General features: G+C 41.5%; 1 protein-coding gene across 4 annotated transcripts in view; it reads left to right on the top strand.

Annotated features, from left to right (window-relative positions):
- The first annotated feature begins 8,421 nt into the window (after positions 1 to 8,421).
- Positions 8,422 to 25,111, top strand: part of LOC111244712 (protein O-mannosyl-transferase TMTC1-like) — a 104,919-nt gene continuing 88,229 nt past the window's right edge. Inside the window, exons 1-2 of one of the 4 annotated variants that reach the window (XM_086979038.1) lie at positions 9,633 to 11,757; positions 12,311 to 12,778. Coding sequence is in view for 2 of the 4 variants with exons in the window: in XM_022792058.2 (XP_022647793.1) it covers positions 8,991 to 9,769 (779 nt within the window). In the remaining 2 variants the exon portion in view is untranslated. Of the gene's footprint in view, positions 12,779 to 25,111 lie in introns of all 4 variants that reach the window. The other 3 variants (XM_022792058.2, XM_022792059.2, XM_086979037.1) reach the window with 3 other exon arrangements.

The raw sequence follows: 25,111 nt of genomic DNA, 5'->3' as shown, positions 1-25,111 counted from the left end.
AATAGGGCAAGAAATGGAGATAAAAACTTCACACACGAAGTTAGTATGACGGGTTCGTTTACGCAGCGGGTCAATTTGGAGAAGTTTTCCAGTGGAACGACTAGCAGAGTGCGTCATCGCTAACTTGACACCAATAGCAGATCTGGCGAGAAGTACATGTGGTCGCGCAGGATTTTGATGCGAACTAGTCATCATGGTCGACCTGACGCCAAAGTCACATGCCGGCCCACAGAGATGCATTAAGGTTAAAAGTTTAGCGTGAGAAAAAATAAAGGTATCGCTGTTCTAAAATAAAATATATAGTGTGTCCTAAGTAACGTAGATTTTGCCAGAAAAAATCATACTGAAAAATATTTTAGCGAGCCAGGGTTTTTTTGTGTGAAACTAAAAGGTATTAGTCCTACATAATTTGTATATGGGATTGTTACTATAGTAAGCCTGAAAAAGTACCTATTGCATCTTAGGACTCGATCGGTTGATTTGCCGTAAGAGCGTTGATTAGAAATATTAAACAGTACTTCATTCATAGCAAGCGCTTCATTCGTGCTTATCCAAGGAGCCGCATAGACTACACGATATATTTTTAACCATGTGAAGGCGTATTTATAGATGTTACGCCATCCTACATATGACTGCTAACAGTAATTAATGTATGAGGCTAATTTCATCCCCTAAAAGTTTCCTAAAACAACTAATTCACTGGGACCGGCCCAAACAAAGTTCGACCAACGAGATTCTGTTCTAAAGCTCAGTGAACATACAGAGATTTCATACAACAAAAAGGTGTCCCGTCGTAACGAACTGTCACATACTAAATGTATGTTAATGCTTATTTATGCATATTACTGACGTAATGGCTTTGAAGTTCTATAATTGAGTCATGAGTAAAATAATGCTTTAATGTTTTCTTCGATAGATCAGCCAATATTCCCAGCTGCACCCCAAGCTTGCGAGAAATCAGACTGCAGCTACCGCTCTGGTCACCAGCTGTGTCTCTATTGAGCTAAGCACGATGATCCCTTTCCCTAAGACGGCCCACATCGGATTCCTCGTCGGCCTGGCCCGCCGGCCATTGACGCGTTCTTCCCAGCAAGAAGTCGTTAGCGGAAAGAACCTAGCTGGGATTTGGATGTGACAAATTAACTATGCACCCTCCAGCCACGCGGCCGCCTGTTTGCGATCGGGGTGGACTCCTAAGTACGACCCAACCGTATCGTACGAAAGGGTACCGATGCATACCACGGAAATATTCAACCCCGGGCATCCTTATGTCTTCCCCCCCCCCCCCCCCCCCGTTGATCCAGTCTTCGCCAAAGTATCCCCCTGCCAAGCTTTTTGGGTTATTCGGGACGCGAATCCCACAAATGAATACGAATCACCGATGCGCAACAGAACCAAAAGAGGATATTCAGTAGCTAAAAAGGGCATTCGTTTTCCAAATCAACTAGATAGGCACTCGTGAAAATTTTAGAAAGCATACGAACAGGACGTGAAAGAAAACAAGATATAACACAAAAATAAACATTTATTGTGTAAGAAGCACGGAAAGATGACACATTCGTAAGGCGTGTGTCTAAGACATAATTTTTACCGAAAGAGGTACATTTTATCTCGTCACTGAAAATCTTCTTTGTGACCAGCTCTTAAAAATGATTCTCAAGCATTGTCTCAAACGGGAATTAATTTAAAGAGTTTTCGAACTTTACCACCATGGCTGGAGGTAATTTGGTTATTAAGAACATAAATCTATGCGAACTTTTTTCTAGGCCATACCTGTGCTATGAATCCTCTTTCTAAATAAGATATACCTTCGTTGTAGAGACAAGATTAGATCAATACTAACCGCGTCTGAGTTATTTTATTTACAAAATAAAAATCAACTCAAGAATCTGTTGATGCTCGAAAGGGACACTTTTGCTTTTTAGTTCGGACTTACCTTACATTGTTGTCAATAATGGCTTTATATGCAGGCTCAAATGCTGTCCACTTAGGCCCACTATTAATGGTCGAATTCTGTCAACAACAGCCTGGACGATCGTGGCTCGTATTCAATATCTACTCCTACATGTATTCTGTCTGCTTTTCCCTTTATTTTAACGACGTAGTTCCCTTGGCTAAAAAACGGTAGTGTCGGCATATAATTTAACCTATTTCAAATAAAATTAGCTAATTTTGTAATATATGTTTTTTTAGATTTCTCTTGAAGTATGGTTTTCTGCATAAGGTGGAAACGATTTGGAGGAAACAATCTTCGTTGTCGAAGTGCTCTTTCATCTAATTGTTATGTCTTTCACAACTTTGCATTTCTATTTTTCTTTAAGACAAATACATTTAGCTTATTGGTTTTATACTGACTTCTAATTTACTTACTTTTAGCTTAACTTAATACAGCAAAGTTAGGCGTCTAATGCGATCGTAACAAATATTTCTACAAAAACATACAAGTATTTAAATAGATAATTAATAAATAACTATGTGCTGGTAATTTCGAACACTATTCTGTGCTCGTTACCGCGAGCTCCAATAAAAGAAAAAACAAATAAGCTCAAGAAAAGTACACAAGCTTAAAGATATGAGCAAGTTTTTAATACTATTTGCGATACTGCCACTATAACGGGGCTAATATTAGCGCAGCACATTGACAGCGGAAGTTTAATGATAGTCTAGTTCCTGATTTTGTTCGCTATAATTGCGCTTGACTGCCAAACTTCTTATTTACTTGTTTTAATTCCAGGTACTTGCTATAAATTTTTAACTTACGCTGCACGTAGGTTAGGTCCTATCAGCGGTAAGCCAATACGGTGAAACAATAGTGGTGGGAATAAGCATAAGGAAGACAGGTTTTATTAACGAGTACCGCGGCGAAAGCAGCAGCAGCAGTCCTGTTTTTCGAGTACAGACGATAATGACAACAATCATTTAAAATTAAGTAGTGCATACATATGTATATATACATATATATGAGGTATGTACTATGCGTCCGTAATCTTGCAGCTGCCTGTCAGTTATGGACCGCTGCTCACGTCATATGGCTCAAAATTACACTTCTGGTTTATCACAGAACAACAGCAGGTTAGTTTTGTGGTCTGTAGAACCATATGGACCAGTAGGACTAGCTTAAGCGGAACTGGTTTTTATCCAGTAAGAGAGTTACGTATAACCTGATACGGCAATTGTCAGGGAATCGGGACAGTGAGCCTACCCCCCATTTATCCCACTCCCTCTGGGCAACGAAAGCTATATGGCATGTTCGCCTAGCCACTGTACATGTTCCGCGTTGCCTTTACTACTCGTGTAGCTACGGCTATGAATGTCGTTGTGCTAGTGACCCTTGTCTCGTAGATAGAAGATAACCCGGTGCGTTATATTTTTCGACAGACGACTGACCGACACCTAGTGAAACTGAGCACGGATTGACCAGTATTCTCCACTCGGATACGTTTTGCTCGTAGGGACGGTCAGTCGCCCTTCGTTCGTTGCCTACTTCCGTTGCCGCCGACGCCTTATGGACACGTTGTACTAGTACCGTAAAACAACATTGTCTGTTAAATGGAGGCAGCCAAGCGTGGATGCAAAAGATCCGGGCTAACTTTCCATGCATGACACGACCGAAGCGACGATGGCATAACTGGCAACAGAGAAAAAGGGCGAGATTCGTGCGTTCTACATTTCATTACATGGCCTCTCCTTCCACATCGAGGAGGGGCCAGTCAACTGTGTAGTTATCGCATTGGCCACTGCTATAGGCAAACTGCCCTGATGCTGGGTTGTTGTTGAGCTTTTCCCCAGCTGGTGTTAGGTCGATTTGACGTGCTTAGGTGAAAAAAGCGTCGTGACAACGGATGTTTACAATTTAGTTCGCATAACAATTTCTACTAATGCCTGCGGTTGCTGCTTCTATTGTTATTGTTTTTGTTATTCTTCGTCTGCTGTACATATGACGTTTGACATGGACAAATAACAGATTGTACACGTACATGACACTTTGTATGGCTCTTCTTCAAGTCGACCTGATTGGGTCATTGGATAGGAGCGACAAGGCTATTTGTCTCGGAACGGAGGGTCGAGGACAAATGTGTTTACTATACTACACGATAGTAATGTTTTGCTTATCTGTTCACGTTTGCGGCGCATTGTGGAGAAAGTACGACAGCTTGAGGGTCCACGATAACTAAATAGAACACACATAAAATCTAATTACGACCTGTCCTGACAACTTATACGATTTTATCTAACGAAGATATAAGACTTAACCCTCGTTCAGTTGCTAGTTCGGCTGCGCTTAGTAACGTCGAACAGTTTCGCCGAAATATACACGTACTCAACCTCACTTGTTTTCCTATAGTAGGCCTAGCTCTGTAAGCAATCATTTTTGGTACCTCGCGCCTTTCCTAACATTGGGAACAGCAAAAGAGCAGACTTCAGGACCATTCTTCTATATTCGCTATTTATGATCATATAGTATGGTACAAGTCTCTAAACTCGCGTATTATTCGTTGCGATTCAAAGGCCTGACAATGCGCCGGCATTTGGCAGGATTAATTCCCAGATACGAGAAGAGCACCCTGTAGAACATAATAGTAACGATAGCAAATGTAGTAGCTAGAAACAATAACAAATATTCGCAAATGTATAAAGAAAAAAGCGACCACGTTGAGTCCTTTGGACTGCCACTGACGAAAAGCGGCAGAACACTCTGCGAAGGGGACCTAAAAAGGGAGAAAGAAATAACTTACTGTTTCAAAGGACGCATCCAAGACAATCATCGTTTACTAGTAGTAGAAGGCTGCTGATGGAAAATTTTCGAACGGCAAAACGAAGGACCGCAGGAGCCGGGATGACTTTTCTGGCCACTGTACTCAACTACTACTGTCGCAACTCGCAATGTTGAACTCATCTGTAAGCACCTAATAAACGAAGATGGACAACAAGATCTTGATTTGAGCCCGAAAGGGGACACCTCAGACGGCTGGTTTCGCCCTTGCAATTGCCCTCCGACACTATTGCTCCTTACGGCCGTATCGGTATCCAAGGCTTGCCGCAGTAGCAGAGTTCTTCTGTTTTGCAAAAAAGCGGATTGTCGATTCTTCAAGCATAACATTCTTTACCATATAATTTTTGAAGGCTAAATGAAGTACCAATTCGGTTTCAAACATGCACGTATTGGTTACGAGTGACTTCCCGACCTGACATAAACGAGTCTCGTTCGCGAGAGATAACAAGATGCTATTACTCGAATATCTGTATGTAGGCGACTTGTGAGGTTTGGTAATGAGTTTTTGGGTAACGTATTGTTAAATGCTATCCTTACGTGCTACAATTATTACCATACCGTGGCATCCGTAGCGGCGCATTGCATAAAATATACACCAGGTTTCTGAAGGACGGCAAAGCTGTCCTTGCTTTAGAGCATGATTTTAGAGTATGTACCTGTTAAGTTAGACCCGCAGCAGCGCTTGATCTCCATCTTAGTTAAGCGGCGGAATTGAAGCCTAGATATACAAAAAAGACGTTGAAACACCTCTTATCTTGGGGGTTAATCTAATCGGGATCACTGCTCCAGCTATGTTTGTGTTTAGTAACGTGCATCCACATATGAACGATGAATGTATGGCTTTTCGTTTCCTCAAGAATATGGTCCTCAATCAAGCAGTCAAGATGGCGTAAGCGCAGCGCGACTTCCTCGGATCTTTGAACTTCCTTGGGCACGGGTTGCCAGCTTTTCCTTTACTCATGTTAATTTACACAAATCGAACGCTAAATCTTTTTAAATATTCAATAGTTTAATTATCGTATCTTCGTTGACTTTTACTAGTAACAAAAACTTTGGCTTTAACGAAATAATTTTATATAAATCTTTGCAGTCCATTTTTTTTGCTGTCTACTTTATATTGACTCATTGATTATCCAGTTATTTTTAGCTGTGTCTATTCTCTTATCTAGACGACGTGAGGCGTAAAACAACATCTGACGTTCAATACAACTAGAAGTTTGAGGATACATAAGGTCTTCGATATATAAAGACGTCTAGTATAAGCGATGAGGTGAGACGCTTGATCAAATAAATGTAAAACTTGATGTTCATTAAATTAATAGTCTGAATTGAATGTAAATTGTTCATTGGAATATGACTGAATGCTTGTTTTGCCCGCAACGTTCGATCGACTATTATATTAATTGTTAAATTATCTAGAGTCTACATATTGCCATATGTTAAATGTACCTTGCCTTATTCTCTACATATTGAAGTTAGTGCTTGGAGAACTTCTGAACAGCTATGTATTAATGACGGGCGTTACCATACCTAATTCCAGTATCTATAGTTTGTTTGAGATAATCGGCCATCCTAGGAAACGTTACGCTTCCTGTGTGCGCTCTGTAAAGCACAGAAGCAATCAAAATCACGCGAGCTTAAATCTGGAGAATATAGGGACCGAAGTCATCGTTTAATCTCGTATCCTTAATTTAGGCCGTGAGTAAAATGTGACGATGAAGTCACATCGTTGTCAGTATCGTTGCGTACTGCCGTTTGGCGTTCTACATGCTCATAAGTCTGTTAAGGAATTGGAGAGATTGGGCAGCACTCATAATTTTCCGGCGACACCTTGTAATAATAAATGCTCTCCACATTCATTTCGAATATGTGTGCTAGAATCTATTCGTTTATGTCACCGACATCGTTTTTGCTTCGCTTCGGCGCTACTCTGTGGTCTGACCATTCTTTATGGAGGCTCGCCGATGCTTCAGCTCTAGCAAAATTATTCAATACTTTCAGTAATAAAAAAAAGAATAACCTCTGATCCATTATCATACAACTTGAACGATCAATACAGATTACCATGTTTCGTCACTTTGACATTCTATATTCTAGCCTTATATCAGAGTTTAAATCAGTTGGTTGCGCACTTTGACATCAGTGAAGCTTTGGTATAATGGATCGAAGATTTCTTTTAAAACCGGGCTTTCCTTGGTCAGGTTACGGGATATATTCGGACATCCCACGCTCGAGCTGCCCTCAGGGGACCACTCTTAGGTCAGCGATGCGTATCTTAAGCAGGAATTCTACCATGTGCTCGTCCATATCTGTGAGAATTTACACAAATGATGTTATTATATCACATACGCAAGGAAGCAAGAGAGTTGTGTCCTTTTATAGAAGACTGTAGACGCGTTCTTAGAATTAAAAGTTAATTTTAACCTTAAACTACAACCATGTGCACAGGTATTTGTGCACATATGTTTCCTGTCCTATATCTAGGTCATGGTATATGCAAACCAGAAGCATGCGTATACCGTTAACGAAATCAACTTGTTCATATTACATGGTCTTCGTAACATCGGAGTATGCAATAGACAAATACACCAAACATGCTACCACTGCAATACCCTAAGATCCGAGGCACTCGAGCCAGGCCTTATACTTCTTCCATGTTAATATCTTTACATTTCCAGTTTTATGTCCGATATGATCGCTAGACATACCATCAGGCTGTTGGCGTAAAACGAAGACCAGCACAAGACGAAATGTATCCATGCCTGGGTTCAAACCTTGGCCATAACGTGTCCCTAATATTAGCATGCAAATACGTCTTCTACTAACCTTTCACGGTGCTGATACTTACGCTAGGTTTTTTGACGATACTATACGTTAGAAAGTGATGCAGCAACAGTGCAATATCCTAGTTAGGACTACATCAGCTGTGAAAGAATGTATTTAAACATTTACAGAGTATGCCTGCATGCCATAAGTAAACAAATGCTCTTTTGTGTCCAAACAAATTTACCAGGAAATGTTTGCATGGAAGCTGTTAGAAATGCTTTACTTGCGTGCGTTGCCAGAATATGTTATTTCAATGATCTGTTTTTGAAGAATTTCATTTGGATGTGGATGTATTAGTGTAGCGTGCTTTTAACCTGACATGTTTGTAATCAAATTGTTAAATCTTTGAATAAACTGCATTATACAATACTCTATATAACGAACATACCGTTTATTCAGGGTGTATTACACCTGACCCCATGACAAAAAACAGACGTATCCTTGCTTGCTTTTGTTACCTATCTTAATGCATTGCTCTAGCGCAAGGGGACATGACTATAAGCTACTACATTTCCTTACCTTTCTCCTCATATATCGCTCCGTTGATGTCTCCATTGCAATCGTACTACGTATTAACGGTAGGAAGATTTTTCCTACTCTAAAAATTTGCTATCAGTTGGCCTCGACGCAGTCTAAACGACAAGGTATGATGTTTAGCCTTGCCTTCGAAATTGGCGCCGCGGGTTTGGCGGGCAACCATCAGACGGATGGAACATGCGCAAAGGGCTCTTCGAATGCCTCCTGGGTCGCAGACTTGGGGTGAGCTTGACAGGGGCACGCTCTGGCGCGGAGTTGTAGGGTACAGAGAACGTCGGGGTTTGTTCGATGGTGGCGCCAAAGTTTCACCTTCTGTCCGCAGTGAAGTGAGGTCCGCGACCAAGAGCTCACCAGATGTGGTCCGACCTTCAAGGGGGGGGAGATGTGCGCCCAGATGCGTGTTCGACCCCCGTGTTCAAGGCTGCTACTGTTCACGTTATTAGAACTATTACAGCTATTACCAAAACAGTTGCTATTTCATCGCGAAGTGACTGGATACTCGAGAAGCAAGTGAACACTCGATATTCAAATAAGTATTTTCACGGTGGTCCATCTTGTGAAAGTTACGTTTTTTTTTTTACGGTGAATCAAATTCTCTACGTATATTGTTGCTGTGGCTGTCCGAAAGCGGAACAGCAAATAAAACAGTTAAGATCAACATCAAATATTGTTTTCTATGCATAACGTGTAAAGTGCTCCTAGAGTGGAGTAATTCACACGGGTGTGAAGTGTGTTTTAGTGGGTCTGTGCTCTATACTAGTTGCCTGGCGGTTAAAAAACAAGGGCTGTGGTTATTGTCAGTCGTGACAGACGAAAAACATAAAAAGTGGGCTATTTCGACGCGTGACACAAAATGGGGCCCCGGTGGCGCCGATGCCTCGGTTTTGCCAACAGAGATCGAGTAATATGTGCTGTGGCAGCCACTGGTGTGACACTTCTATGCTACTGTGTAAACTTTGACACGTTTAACCAATCAATGAGCGAAATTGCTGCGGTTGTCTCCACTCCAGCCGCCATTATTATTAACAGGCCTTCATCGCGGACAACGAGTTCGTGGATTCAATTCACGAGAACAGAGTCGGTCAGCCAGCAAGAGACAACGTCTGCATCCACAATAGGTACTTACGACGACGAAAATGACAATACTAACACTAATATTCATGACACGCACAGTGGTAGTGCTGAAGAACTACAGTCCGCGCCAGAACATTGGAAAGCGAATGCGTCTGCTACCACGTTTGACGCGTCATCAACGACGCCATTGAGCGCTGCGTCGAGTCCGTGGTGGAGCTGGAAATTTGCGACTCTGGGGGGGGCGGCATTGGACGGTGACTTGCTGCATGATGATGTCGTTGCAATAGTTCGAAATCCCGATGTCGTCGGGTATGCAGACGATATTACGGTGCCAATCGTGTCACAGGTAAGAGGCCCAGGCGCAGATAGGACAGTCGATTTGTCTGGTGTTACGCATATCGCTCATGGTGGTACTGGTGAAGGTAACCAAAATGGGCTGGTATCTAGAAGTGGTCGGTGGTTTTTACCGGTGATGTGGACCAATGATTTCTGGGGAACCCCGATGGCCAGCCCGGACTCACACAAAAGTTATCGGCCGCTCACCGTTCTTACATTCAGGTGAGTAAAAAACCGTAAATATTAGAGTGTGGTGATTGTTTATTGCCTTGGTTTCCGAATTCCGCCTTTCATCCTACAGATGTGTGTGTCCTTCATCAGTACCAATTGCACAAGGTCGTCGGACAAAACAGTGGTGATTTGCAGACAAAATATACTTTTCATTGTATATGTATATTGTCCTTCCCGACATGAGCGTGTTGCTTTTATCGTTCCCACTGATTTTGAGGACCTCTTCTTTCATTTCGGTTCATATATCTCAGAGGACCCCTAGACACAAGTGGAAAAATTTATTGATAACGTTGAAGAACAGCCTTGACGATTGCAAAAAAGCTGAATATTTTAGCTTCTACAAGACACTAACTGACCCCGAATGGCTTTTGCCCACAAAATCGTTGCTCTAACTTAAAATGCGAATGAAGATTGAGAATACCATCAGTTAGATAACAGCTAACGAAATAAATGTCCGTACACTTGCGCAATTTCATTTAATCAATCTTGATAGCTGACGTATAAATTCGACCCTTTAAACTACGCGTGCTACCCAGAATTATAGCCAAACTGCTGATCGTCGTAGCACAACATGACGCACAGACTATGTAGCAATGTTACAAATCTCTCTGTTCCTATATTCGCGCCGATATGAACGAAATGTATGAAGACTGGGGCTTTGTCTTGCAGCACATCTTACCAATACGAATGCCCAAGCGCCGCGCAAAAAACACGTTTGGCTTCTTTCTTCAGGGTGCAGACCGTCGACAGTGCGAAGCCTCTAGACAGAGTTTGAATTTGTCGTCGCTTATTTTTCCAGCGCCTCGTAATCTAGAGTAGCAGAAGCGCGATGATACTCTATTGCAGCTTTTCGCTTATAATACACGGGTCAATTTTGTTGCAAGATTGAGTTGACCGTTGGCGTTCATATGCGCCTTAAGTTTGATATGAGGAAAACGCTTTCGGTTTATGCTTATGGCTGACTTCACTCCATCCACGAAATCCAGAGTCAATGGCCCAGCTTTTGCTTTATACTCTACAGAGAGACGGCGTTCCGGCGCACCGAGAATAGTATTCAATGTTTCTCCTTTTTCTCCGTAAGTCTATCTACCCCCTGACGCTTAGTTTTTTCTTGCTTCCGTCCTCCTTCGCTGACTTTTCCTGCAGGCATACCATGCACTCCACCTCCGCTTTTCCACTGTACCTTCTCTCGCTAGTTGTCAATGCTTTCTCGAAGACACAAAGACGCTTCACGCCTTCTAGACAGTCTATATAGCCACGGGGATATGTGGAGGCTGGAGGGTGAGAGGAGGCATCGGGCCTTTGTGCATGTCATACTACTACTGGGGATACCAGCAATTGGCCGCTGAGTACAGGAGGGGTCAAGGAGTAATGCGTTAGCAATACAGTGACAGTTCTAGCGTGTGCATAGTCTAGCTCTGTGCGTGGAACAAAGAGAACTACAGGCATGTCAAAGAAGATGACAGCGTCGACCATACGAGTAGCAGGCAAATTGGGTGGCCTACAGAATACTTTTCCCATGCTTACAGCCCGGGGCCATCACTAAACGGCCACTCTTGGCTTTCGTGTCTACTAGGCCAGGCAAGAGCAAGCAACAGGACAGAAGCAGACGCCCGTGTAGGGCTGGCAACTTTTGCCTCATTTTCCTTCCTGGTAGACGGAATTCATTCAGCCTTTAGCAAAGCTAAATGAGAAACTATGTCATTGATGATAATGGTGGTGTTGTTGCTGCTTCGCATCGTGATGATAACTGCTTTTGTTACAGAAGCAATAAAAGTAGGGTAGTGCCATCGAATTTTAGCTCAGTGATTATAAAATATATAGCCCGAAAAATGCGATGTTCTTAATCTATCGATAAGTGTCATCGATTCGGCACCGGAGACAGAGAGCAACTGCGGAAACCACAAGGCCCTAGGGTACAAACGAAAACAGAGCCTGAATGGACCACTATGCGTTCTTCAGTAACATTTACATATAAGGTTAAACATTTATACATTTATCAAATGCATTATGATTTCAAACGTTAGTTTGAAAACGGGGTTGTGCTTGAAAGTCCTATGTTACAATTTTTACGGACTATCGGTCTAAGCAAACAATATTGGCTTCATTATTCATGTAATCTCTAACTTCAGTTCAACATAGACCTTTCATGTGCATATCTAGCTTCAGTTTCACGCAAATATTTGCTGGCTTAATGATATTCCTTGATTATGCCTGGTATCTTGGTCGCTCTGAATGGATGTCTATATTACTTAATAATCTAGCCTAATTAGACAAAAAAAGAAAGAAAGCCAGCCTCGACTAAAAAGACCTTACGACAATCCATTGATGATAACAGTTTATCTAAAGAGCAATATAGCATTCTGTTGAGCTGAATTCGTTAACTTGAATAAGCGTACATCGGCAAGAATTTGCAAAAGAAACCCCCCGATATTGTCCAATCGAACCTCTTTCATTATTTTCAACAGTCTTCTACATACGCAATCGTCAATTGTTAATCTGTATGCATCTATGTATTGTTTACGTACATAGGTAAACGACGACCCGCAAAAGGAGTAGATTGAAAAACCGGGCGATAAAGAGATCGCTTAATATAGTCGGATCGATCCCTACGCACAGATGGCATGAATCGTGAGATTTTTTTGAAATAATTTAAATTAATTACCAATTTCTATAAATGTATATGATTCGATTAATGGTAAGTATAACTTAGCAAACGAGGTTTTAGGATTATGTTCCCCTGTAATATATCCCCTGCAAGATGGCACTTCACTGTATAAAATTCTCCATGCTATCGGCATGAATAAGAAGGCGAAAGAACAAACGTAAGCAAACGGACTGCATGTACCGTGATTGTTGACAGTGTATGCTTGTGTGTACAAAATAACAACCCTATGAACTGGCACCATGTCTGGATATATATATATATACAACGTAGGCCGAGCTTACGGCGACGAAATTGTCAGCAAATTAGCGTTTAATTCTTCAGGAAGGGCTAAAGTAAGTACTCTTTTATATGTAAATCTAACTGTTAAATTTAATTTAACGATTATACATGGGTGCGTTCTTTAAATGAGTGGTAAGAGCACTACTAAGGATCACAAAATTCAGTAACTTTTTATTTAACATGAATAGATCAGATGCTATCGAAATTTACTCCTACGAAAACGTTTTATGTTTATCAGTTGTTTCAACTAATTTTGAATTTAAACAGGTGTTTAAAATCCGATACAGCCGGCATCTCTGCCGCATAATGATCGTTTCTTTCTTAAATCCAGTAGTCGACGGTTGTTCCTATTGGTCCTTTCTTAAAATTCTATTACTATAGTGATTAGGAAATACAGAAAACATTTTCTCCATAGTACCTGCAGGGTAGATATGTCAATAAAAAGTATCATGTTAGGCGCTGTTGTATCATCCCACCAAAATCCACATTTCGCTGACTGTAGCTTTTACTAGCGTGTGTGTCTCCGTCCTGGGCTGTGTCCTATTTCGGAAAACTTGCGTTCGCGTGCTGGATAATGAAGTACAGCATCAATGGCGCTTATCTCGTGTTCTGACCAGGAATAGGAGATTAATCCACTTCGCTTCCCCCACAGGTACGCTATTTCAGTGAGTCTATCTAGCCATCATTGTCGATTCATGTGTATACATCTTGCCCGAATGTACGTGCGCGTTGATCAGTCGGCAGCTCCCATGCGCGGATTTACTTTAGCTGTCGGCTTACCAATGGCAAAAGGCCTCAATGCGTATAAGTATACAAAATGTACACTTCTCGCCTGTAGCACCTTTGTCTTTTCTTAGTTTCGTCTCGTGTCTCGCTGAATGTCTGGATCGAGATTAGCCCATGTCTGCTTCGCGGATCTTTGCGTTTCGTTTGTCGCCAATACCCCCGGGAACCGGACAGGCATCACCAAACATCGACGGGGGTTTGGTGAATTTGCTAGACCCATCGGCTGTCCCTGAACTGGAAGATTGGACCGCTGCCTCTTAGCTGATTTCTCTCAGTCAATCGGCTCGGTGGCTGCGACGCTGCGATCATCGTCATCTTGGCCGGCAAAGATTTCTGTTAGATATGTACTGCCCCTAACACAAACAAGAGGCTACCGCTGTATGCTGTCATCGCAGTTTAAACAAAATGAGAGAAGATGAGTTCAATCAATTAATTGGTCTAGTTTTCGAAAGTATAGGTAGACAGAGAGAGAAAAATAGAACAAAGGGGACATCAGGTAGAAAATTATGACCTGAGTAGATGGAATAGATTGCCTAGTGTTGACAGCGTTTCCTGAAAGAAAATTATTCTGAGGACAGCCCACAAGAGACAGAAGAGGGCTAACCGAGGTTATCGCGACGAGCGGAAATGCAGAAAAAGCTAAATTGTCCAAAGAATAAAAACTAATCGCAAGCGTTTTTTCTCGCAATACTGTTTTTACTGATGACAGTTACATGGGGGATAGAAAGGTGGGTGTAGAAAAGTTGTCGAAACTGCTATATAAAAATGCCGTACGGATAGGAGTATTATGCATAAACACCATTTGTCTCATAAACATGTCGTCGCAGACAGAGTGGTGTCTTCTCATTTGCAGATGTTACTTAGAAAGGTTTACAAGACAATTGATTTGATAACAACTAGACTAATTAGGTATTATGTACGATGCCGATTTCCCTAAAACGTACGCCGGTTCTTCTACAACCAGTTTAGGTTATGACTGAAATCAATTTTTTCAAGACCAACTTTAAAGCTCCATTGGGAACCTTTTGAAACAGGAACTGCATTTCATTAAATATTAGTACCTTGTCAATTTACGGGGCTAGGGGATCTCTTTTTTCTCCGCACGGCTTTCCCTATCTTTCAATTTATATTTTTTTTTTCTAATCAGTATATATGTATAAACGATATTTATCGAACTTCTGCGACGTGTGGAAATCGGCAAAGTCGTGAGACTAAAATTATAGATAGGTTCGTACTGATCCGATTTCGATAGTTCGAAAGCTAGGCATAGTCTACAAGCAGTCGAGGGTGTTTAAGGCCCCAAATATTTTATCACTGATATTGTCCTAACTGTGCGATTTCCTCATTTTAACAACCTAGACCAGATTGGAGAGCTAATTTCATGCTTAATTAAATGAAAGTGGATTCAATGTCTATTTCTGATGCGGTATAAAACTCAACTTAGCACGGTTCGAAATATCAAATAGCCTCGAAGGAGTGCGACTAAGAAAAACTGGCAAAGTTCTAGCAAGAACGAAATAAAAGAAATCGCCAAAGCGTTTTGAACCTTTCATGTCGACGAGAGCTACCGTGTTCAAAAGGGGCGTGCTTATAAGAAAGTATATTGTGACTCGTCTATTTTGCCAGGCAATTATACATTGCGTAGTATAGAAACACTTCATTTGTACTTCACAACGCTATACAAGCCGTTGTAGCATATGTCTTATTGCTGCCACGGGTTTTAATATAAAAAATGCAAACGTTTTAAAATTTATCCTGTCAATTAAACCTTATCTGTTCACCTTTGCTGGTAACAGTCGAACACAATCCTAGAATGAATATAGTACTATCAAACACTGTCCTTTATTTGAATTATACGAGTCTGGTTGCGTTTATAAAACTTTGAGTAAATTGTATGATGTCCAAGACATTGTCCTAGAGATCAGCAGGCGACCAGACATATGTCACGATTTTTCCCCCACCTGCACAAGTGGTTTTCGGAAAGCAGAGGTTAGTCGACTAGAGGATACGTGACACGATCTCCCACTGAGCTGAATCAGCTGAGAGACAGATGATAAGGCAACCTGGTTGCCCATGCGACCGGCCATGCCTTTCTGCATCTCCCACAAATGTGTGTGGCGGACCTTCTGCCATTGCCAGACACGAATAACTCCGAAAAAGAAAACCATATACAAGAGGTTTCAATATATATATGTGTGTGTTAAGAGCGACCGTAGGGAAAGGATAGAATCATATTGAAGCTGATACCTTAGAATTATATTGGTCACTTATTCGCATAATGTAATTCGACATAATTCTGGCACTGATGTAAATTATTTGCTGGTTTAAACGTACATTGTATTCTGATTATGTTATTTCTTAGCCTAATCATATCTGTTATAGAGCACATGGCGCTAGCAGGGTTCGAACCAACGCTGCTTTAATAATAACAACTAGAAAGATGGAACAAAAGCTTATAATTTATAAATAGTTGTAATCTGTTAACACCTCTATGCACTAAGTGAACGAAACCACGTTAATAAACTTGTTTTGGGAAGGGTGCTATTTGCGCGTGGATCCACTGGGAAGTCATAGGAACAACTGTTCAAGGGCGAAACATCTCTCGCAAAGGACGGTAATCTTTGGGAGACAATTTCTATTTGTAACGAAAGCTCAGTTGAGCAAGTGGGAACGACAGTGATTTGCTGCTTTTTAAATAACGTCAGTTACCAAATATTTAAATTATATATTATGTAGTTTCTATTGAATTCGTCTCTATACAGGGTCTAAACTAACTAGAATTTAGGTTCTAACAAGTTTTTTCAGCAAAAGATAATGTCCCTCACATAGTATACAGATAACAAACACAAAAATAATCGTAAGCGGTACCGCTGATGATTCACCGCAGAATTCCTTATATCTCACACAAGCATGAAGCCCAGAGGTAAATAGCTAAAAGCATTAAACGATAGATTGATAGAGCTAAAAGTGTTACAGCTCAGCATCAGTATAAGTTGAGAGCGGACAAATATGTATTGTGAATTGTAAGGTATATGAACAAATCCTCATAACTTTAAAAAAAGAGATCGATGCAACTGTCCTATACAAGTTATTCGACCCAGTTCGCAGGGCTAGAACTGGGTTAGAACATCCCCGCTTATATGGATAGTCGACGATTCAGACCGCAAAGTTCTTTAAATCGACCTTTGAAATTTTGCCTAAGAGCGGTTAAGACTTGTACATAAGGATTTCGCACCCACCTTAGATAAAAGCTGAAAAGATCGGATTTGAACCTTAAAGCTAAAAGCACTTACAAATCAGGCGGCATCAGCGCCCCATTGGCTGGTAAATATGTTGGACAAGCGTATTCTGCCTATTCTCTATTACGGATGTCTATTCAAGAAATAGCATCCCTAGGCGAAAATTGCAATACTATGACTATGACTATGGCTGAATATTCAAATGTGATCCTTTCAGATCCTGTCAAATATGCTGATGTTTTTAGCTTCTGTGGGATATTTTGATATACGCATGAGGTGGATTTGTATTGTTTGCAGTTGAAACGCGCGGGACCGTGTGTTTGAAATCTGTGAGAAATGAGGTAAAATTTTTCTCGTTAACTACCATTTGACCCAGTCAACGCAAAACAGAGTAACGATTTTATATGGGCAAGAGATAAAATCAGACATTTCATCTGCTTTTTCAAAATGTCGGACCAGTTGTCGATATATGTATTAGCAATTTCTGAAACAACTTCTAAATTATGTTAGAATTATCGCCTAAAAGATCAGCAACGTATATCCTTACGTAATTTAAAATAGCGCTCGTAAGTTATCCAGGTGTCTTCCATATGGACTTCGAATAATCACTATTCCTCGAAATTCGGAACAATATCTTTGAATACTTTTTTGCCGGTACCACCGTTGCGACGCTCACGTGTCACTCTGCCGACTCAGCATAGTCCTTCCGTCTTTCCATGGTGAAGACCAAAAAACACACAATTTACCATCGGGACATTGATCAATTTGTTCAAAAAATAAACGTGATACATCTTTAAAGATGGAACGTTCGTGGTCTTTTCTGCTGGTGGTGCGTAACAACATTTTCTTAGGTGCTTGATTGATGATATACACAATCTACAGGAGGTCTTCGTGTGTTGGATAGGCTTATTTTGCCAGTGGACACAGGAAAAGTGATTGCGGTGCTATTGAAACGAGAGTAAGATCAATGATGCATTGCTACGAGATACGTGGAAAGACAAGCAACGTTATTTACAAAAAGCAAATCAATGAGTCAATGGGACCAATCGTCTACAGTATCAATGAAACTGTAGGAAATACCGACAAAGGAGTAGATTCGAAGAACTGTGGCGGATCCAGAGCGAAACATGGTCCGCCTTTCTGATACTTCCCGATATTATTTCATTTCGTTTAATGGACAGAACGTGTGGCTACGGATAACGGTCTGAAGCTAGACGCTCTTACTGTCCAGTGTCCTAAACTAACAGACCAAGAGATACATTTAACGTTATAAACATTAATACTTATGTACATATATATATATATATATATATATATATATGGAAGGATGCAATTTTTAATAATGTATTTTAAGAATGAATTAAGAGATACTTGAATTTTCGTTATGTTTAAATGGACGCCGGCGCTCAATGGTGGGCGTAACGTTTCTAAGACAGGCGTTCGTGGGTTGCGTTAAAGATTTTTAGAAAAGTTATGTTGGTTAGCATAGTTACATCATGAATTCTATGATTTGCTGCAATAATAATAGAAGGCTGGCATCGTATTCTCATGATCATGTGTAGTCTGCTTCGTGCACCTTTTGGGCATAATTTTTTCTTAACGGCATCGAAAAGTCTGTTTCTATGAAAAAAAGAAGAATCTCTTTGATTTTATGACTGGCGTAATGCAGTAATCGACCGAAGTTTAATGTCTGAAGCTTATTTTTACGGCGGATTAAATATATGCTTATAATCAATTGGTTTTCTTAGGCTTGAAATTAACGTTTCATGTGATTTAGTTTGTCAAAATCAATTAAAAAATTATATTGTACTTCGCGTTATCTGCTATATATTGTCAAGATATTAAACAGCCAATGTGCGTTTTGTTAAGTATTCATAAAATCAATGTATCTGTAATACAAACGGGGATGGATATGACTGGACTCATGCGTCGATTTTATCATTTATATCTACCGATATATCGAGAAATATAGTAATATAATTTAAAATGAATTTTACACTCTGCAGTTTTAAATTATTATTATTATTATTTCAACTATCTACGCAAATCAATTATTTGCCGAACCAGTTGGATCAAGTTACTAGGATTACTGACGGTTCAAGGACCGCTAATTGGGGTTCGCTTCGGACATATGATGATATAACTTCAATATAGTTAATGATTAAATGACTGCTTGCTGTCGAGGTACCGACTTGTTAATTGTTCTTTGATGGATTGTTTATCAGTTAACTTGGTTATTTGTTGTCCTTAGTAAAATTCTTTTCCTGTTTTCATCAGAGAAGTGCACCCTTTTTCCTAAGTGAGCACCTCTTTTTTAACGCTTTCCATTATCGCTTATTCCGACTTTCATCACAGGAGCGCTGGAGCGTGTCTAGTTTGCGCCTCCTCTCTCCATTCCTTTCTTGCGCAGCTTCAGCGTCTCCTGCTTCCGTTGCTACTACTAGTACTAACACCATTTCAACTTCGGGTATAACTAGAGTGACATCTCATCCGCGCAGTGTTCTGCGCAGTGTCCAGAGCTCCGGCGTTGGCCCTATTTCTACTGCTGTTCAAATGCTCTTAGTCACCAGAAACAGCCTGTTTACCCCACGACCGTCGTTACCACGTCGCCCTATCGTTCTGTTCTCTGCCTGGTTCCTTCCTTCAGCCGCTCCTGTGTCTGCTGCTTCGTGTTTTGTGTACGTCCGGCTCTTCATTAAACCTTCACTGTCTAGTTTCTCTGTCAGCGGTTTAGGCCGAACGGACTCCAGGGCGATTGCGAAAAAGAAAACCGCATTAGCGATTCGAACAAGAACACCGAAGGACGGCAAAATGGGGACGGGTTCAGAAATCAAGAACGATCACTTTATTTGAGGGGAATCAGTTTTTTCAGACACGATCTATTTCTCTTCCTTCCGTAAGCCATACTTGGTTCGAAATAGTCGATATCGCTAGAGGTTCTGTAAAGTCAAACAAAAATTGTAAGTTGTGGCTTAAATTCCCATTGATATCAGAAGCGTAATTGCTCAGTGAATAAGAGAACAACTGGTAACGAAAACAAGTAACAATGTAACTATTATCATCATCATGATTATTGTATTGGTGTTTCTTAAAATAAAAGTAAATTAAACTATGAAACGGCTGATGTGGACGCAAATGCAAAAGTCATTTCTGTACAATAGAATAATTGCATGTATAAAATGCATGGAAGCTATGTCAAATTGGCAAGGCTTGGAGGTCGAGAACAAAAAGGCAAAGACGTGTGAGAAAATTCGCAAAGTGAGATTACGCAAATTCAGGACGGTCGTAAGGACTTAGAACGATGCCTGCAGCACAAGAAGAGCACAATATTGGAACGAAGACTGAATAAGTGCTATCAGTAGCCACCAGCAAAAAGGGGTAATCTGCAAGGCAGCTAATGTATAGAGATGTCGACCACAAACTGATATACGGCGAATATGTCGATACTCACGTGCGCTATATTTGCTAAGATTGTAGGAAGAGGGGTGACGCTTATTGAAAGCAATTTCTTGGGCTATACATCGGCTCGCCCCTTTTTGAAACATTTGTTTTACTGTAGTGTTTTTATGGTGTTCCCTCTACCAGACTTTTGACATGTATTCAAAAAATAAAGGCATATTTTCATTATAGAAAGGCAAAGCCACTGTGAGTAAAATAAATAATGAAGTTCGTATAAAACGCACAAACGTTGCTTTTTACCTGTTTGTATGATCACTGCAGTTTTTGCAGAGGTTATCTCAATTCGAAGATGTACACATGATCAAGCTAAAATGATATTTATAGTTCTTCGTCCCATTTTCCCCGTCTAAGTTCTTCATGAAGCCTGCTCGGTGCGTCAGCTGTTTGCCAACTTTATGTTATTACCCGACCGTTTCTATGCTAGGACCGACAGTGCACTCTACTGATCTGTCTTTATCTATTAATGCTAATTTCGAATATTCCCATGAGGACGTTATAGTATCTTATTGAAAGAGCAAGTTTCGACGGCTTCATGCTTGTGTTGAAAGGAACGCTTCTTTTCTATTCTAGCCTTCGTCGAAAAACGCGTGAACATTGCATTGCTAACCGTCGCATCTAGAAATTTCCTTCCAGTGCACTAAGAGACATGTCGGCTGGACCAAGTTGAAGAATTTATGACACCGCAGGGTGCACTCACTCTCTGCCATTGGACTACTGCGACTAGCAGACGAGTAGCAAAAGCTGTTTTCAGGTTAGATGAAAAGAAAGAATTGCTGGCGAGGTCTTTACCAGCGCCAAATCTGAAACGGGACAGTCCCCCCTCAATCTAAAGCTACTACCAGCCTCATATTCTTGCGGTGGTGCGAAGTGACTTTTTATGCTATTGGAACGCTGGCCCACCCTTCAGAGAATACTGCTAGCATAAGTACCGGCCTTAGCAGTACCTGCTAGGCGGCGTGATCGAAGCGAAATGCATCTCTTTTAATGCGTTGCCATGACATGAACATGCGGCCATAGCTGATTCAAAATTTTAACGCTGCCAAATGATTACCATGGCATATGAGTAGACTGCCACTTTCTAGGCCTGTTGGATAAAGCTAGGTAGATCCGGCAAGAGCCACCTAGCTAAACCTTTTAATGAGCGCAGGTCTTCGATGCTAAACCTGAAAGCTGATATTGAGGACTTGTTTACACAATAGAAATTGCAACAATACCTATTATATATTAGCAAGGACGTATTCGACCCAAGTGAAATGGAAAGCATTCTCAGGCCATTGTCAGAAGCGCCGCTTGGCTGCTGTTGCACAGATCACCGTAGACCACACGAGAACTCCAGAACGAACAGTAATAGTAGAACAAATAGTTAATGTATGAAAATGATTACAGCCCTGATCATTTACTAATTCAAAGTTTGCGAAACTTTGAATCAGTAATGAGCAATTATGAAACCGGTAGCGGACAGTAAATTCAGTCAAACGAGTAGAACTTACAATTATATATATATTTCAGCCAATCATAAAATACTGATTACACGAACGAGCGCCCATTTCGTGGCGTGACCGAAAGTTTCAGTGACCCGTATTCCATGAGAAAGTGTGCAATATAATAGTTCGTGGTTAATGCTTCACGGCGCAAGCAAAACTTGTTGCAGGGAAATATCGTAACAGGAACTGAGCCCCGATATCTACGATGTACCGCGACTCATTTCATATTCCCTATTCCCAATTTGGCTCTCTTCAACTAAAACGAGCTAAAGAAGTAGCCACACGTTTCTTTTATTACTCTATTTTAATTATTAGAGAAACACGGCAAGTCGTTTGGTAGCACTTTGCAATTAGCCAGTTTCATTAAATATACACCTTTAGTTTACATCAAATCACACAATAGTCTACTTATGCATATTTAATGTGGTGTTCATTACGACGAGCTACTGAATATGCACCACCAGCCATAGGCCTAAGTTTTAGTTAAGCAGCAGGTAAAGCTGTCGGCCGGCACAGGCACAGGTGGGTCTGTAAGCTACATCTCTAGCCACGTTATGCATTTTCGGTGTTGCAACGTTTCAACACGGCTTTGACAGTAAGCGAACAGGAACTTAGCGTACGAATCAATATTGTACACTTCGCAGAACCATCTGTACATCTGCTGAGTGCATCATGTACTATTAGATATAACAGCTGTCCCTGTACATGGCTTGGCAGAACTTTGTTAATCGGACGTCATGGGAGAAGCAACGGAAAATCAACATCTAGTAGTTCCGCATACATTTTGTATACACTTTTGCTATAACGCAAGAATACAATAATATCCGGCGTCACTGTTCACCGCCGTCACCATCATAACGAACGAGTCATAGTTTTTGCAGCCACTGCTTCACCAAAGTTCTTTTGCTTGTTTGGACGGATCGGACTTAGGTCGCCTGTGGTGTGGCAGTTGAAAAATGAATGTTTTTTTTTACTTTTCGTTGTGTTATCGTCACTGTTCCTGTTGCCTGTTTACCAACAACGTGACTGTTGTCTTGGCGTCTCCCCCGCTAGCTTCCCATCATGTGCATACGCACACCGGTAGCAATGTAAATAACTGGATTACGATTTTTTCAACCGTATCAAACACCGCCGGGTCGATAGCGGCTTAGTCACAACAACCACGTTGTGACAGCGCCTAGCTTAAAATACGCGCTGCCGGGAACATTGCTGGGTAAACGATAGATGCTGTAACAACAATTTTCTGACAAATCCTTGTTGCTATTTAACACTACAGTCAAGTCTACGAGTTTCATTAACACTTAATGCTAATGTGAAGTGTCAACAAATTCTACTTTCCTATTAGCATAACATTCGTGTTTATCTCGGAGAAAAGTCTGGACTAGCAGATTATAAAATAAGGCTTATACTCCTACGGGACAGGGATGAAGTGTCTTTGTCCTACCTCATTAGCTCGCCTACTTGCAACACATCTTCCTGGCTACGAGCAGTCTCAGCGTGCAAGCTTCTTCCTTCAAATTTTTAAGGGACCAACACCCATTCGAGTCATGACAACGGCACTCAAGTTAGATGCTCCACAATCACTCTTCTTCCTGATGAAATTGCACTTGCCTGCAACGGCCAAGGAAGCCTGAAGAAAGTTATAGAGTTGAACGCCATTCGGACTGGCGACTAATTCTAACGGCATGGTGAGACTTAATCCTTGCATTGCTTTACCCAGCATGGGAACCGGAGCAGTTATGTAGTAATACTGCGAGCATGTAGGGTTTTCAGCGATAACATCGAGGATGATGATGGAGATGGCGTGTACCAAAAAGAAAATAATGGTGATAGTCAATTGTTGCGCTGCGAAGAGATTTTGCCGTCAGCATGCAGTATGGGATAATTTTGACAGCAGTTACGTCACAGACGAACGGATGCCCAGCGCGTTTACTGCTATGGCATCCAACAATAGGTTAGGAAAGTTGATTCGGCATAGCTGACTCAAGCTCACGTCGTCCTGCGCCTTCTTCAGATGTGAAACGTGCCAACTGTGCCTTTAATAAACCCCTTCAAACCTCTAATACCTTAATTCCTTCTTTCTTGGAGGCCTCTTAGCGAACTCAATTCGACCGGACTGTTATACAGCCTTTTCAAGAACGCCCCTCACTAGTCGGCCAATTAGCTGGTCAGGCCTCTTGCATTGGCCTCCGACAACAGCAGCTGCTGGATAACGTTTCTAAAAGAAGCCTGCTCTTACTGCAACCGCCGTCATCTCAACTTCTACCGGTACTCGCTGTCATGATAGATGACTAAGAAGTCTTTTAAAAAAATCGATGTCCCTAACTCCACTCCCTTCACCATATAGTATTGCTCCACCTCACTCGAATGCATTCGTTGTCTGTCTGTCTGTCTGTCTATCGGAAGCCGAGGCCGGGGACGAGCGACCCTCTAAATTCATATAGGCACATACACAAGTACACAGTCGGCAGAATATGTGTAGAATCTCCATGCATCTTAGCTGCATGCGCCTTTCAGACATTCTCGTACGTCGAACGCGAACACAGACCCTATATATGACGTAGGGGGTCTGTGCAAACGGGAGAAACAGCGAGAACAAGAGATAGAAAGAAATTACAGTGAGATAGATACACTGGGGACTATTAACTGCTGCCCGAACGGCGTGTTTTGGGGAAAGGAGCACAACTGCCAAGGTCTTTGCACATTAGCACACGCCCTCAAATATGGCCATGGCGGCCACTCACTCTGGCTCACCTATATACAGACATAAAGTGCTACACAGTAGTGTAAGAAGAATACGCTCCATTGTCGACTGGTGCCGGCGGTAAGGCCAACGCCGCCACATCCCCCAGTCTTAGATCTTTATGTAACCGACCCCATGATGCGCCGCTGCCGTACTCAGCCTCTCAGCTATGTCGAGTCATTTAGCCTAATGAACATGAAGTTCTATCTCTAATTACTGTATTCGCACAAGCGCGCAGCTGCCGGATTGCCTATACAAACATGCTATGCGCGTACACATACATATGTGCAAACACAAACAACCACGAGTATGAGGCCACACACAATACCTGGCCCTAATCGCACATATGTCCTACTGCTACCATCAGTTCTTTACATCCCATAGAGGCAGCAGTAATATTTAATGCTTTTAGATTTCACTGGACTATCGCACATTGCTAACTGCAAATGGCCGCACTATAGCTTAGGTAACGGCCCAGACAGCTTACAAACCAGCCCTGCGTCCTGCGTGGATACGAACGACCAAATGGATGCCAGTTGGATGCGTTATGCTCGCTATGTGCACTCTATGTATAAAACAAATCATGCTCGTATCAATATGGTCGATTACAGTGAAATGAAGCCACCCTCTCCAGCTAACGCTAGGCAGAAATAACGCGACAACCTGGCCGACAAC

Source organism: Varroa destructor, unplaced genomic scaffold (assembly GCF_002443255.2).
Source record: "Varroa destructor unplaced genomic scaffold, Vdes_3.0 BEIS01000002.1, whole genome shotgun sequence".
In the NCBI taxonomy this organism is placed as follows: Eukaryota; Metazoa; Arthropoda; class Arachnida; order Mesostigmata; family Varroidae; genus Varroa; species Varroa destructor.
The sequence above is the reverse complement of the archived record's forward strand: the minus strand, read 5'-3'. Positions and strand labels throughout refer to the sequence as shown.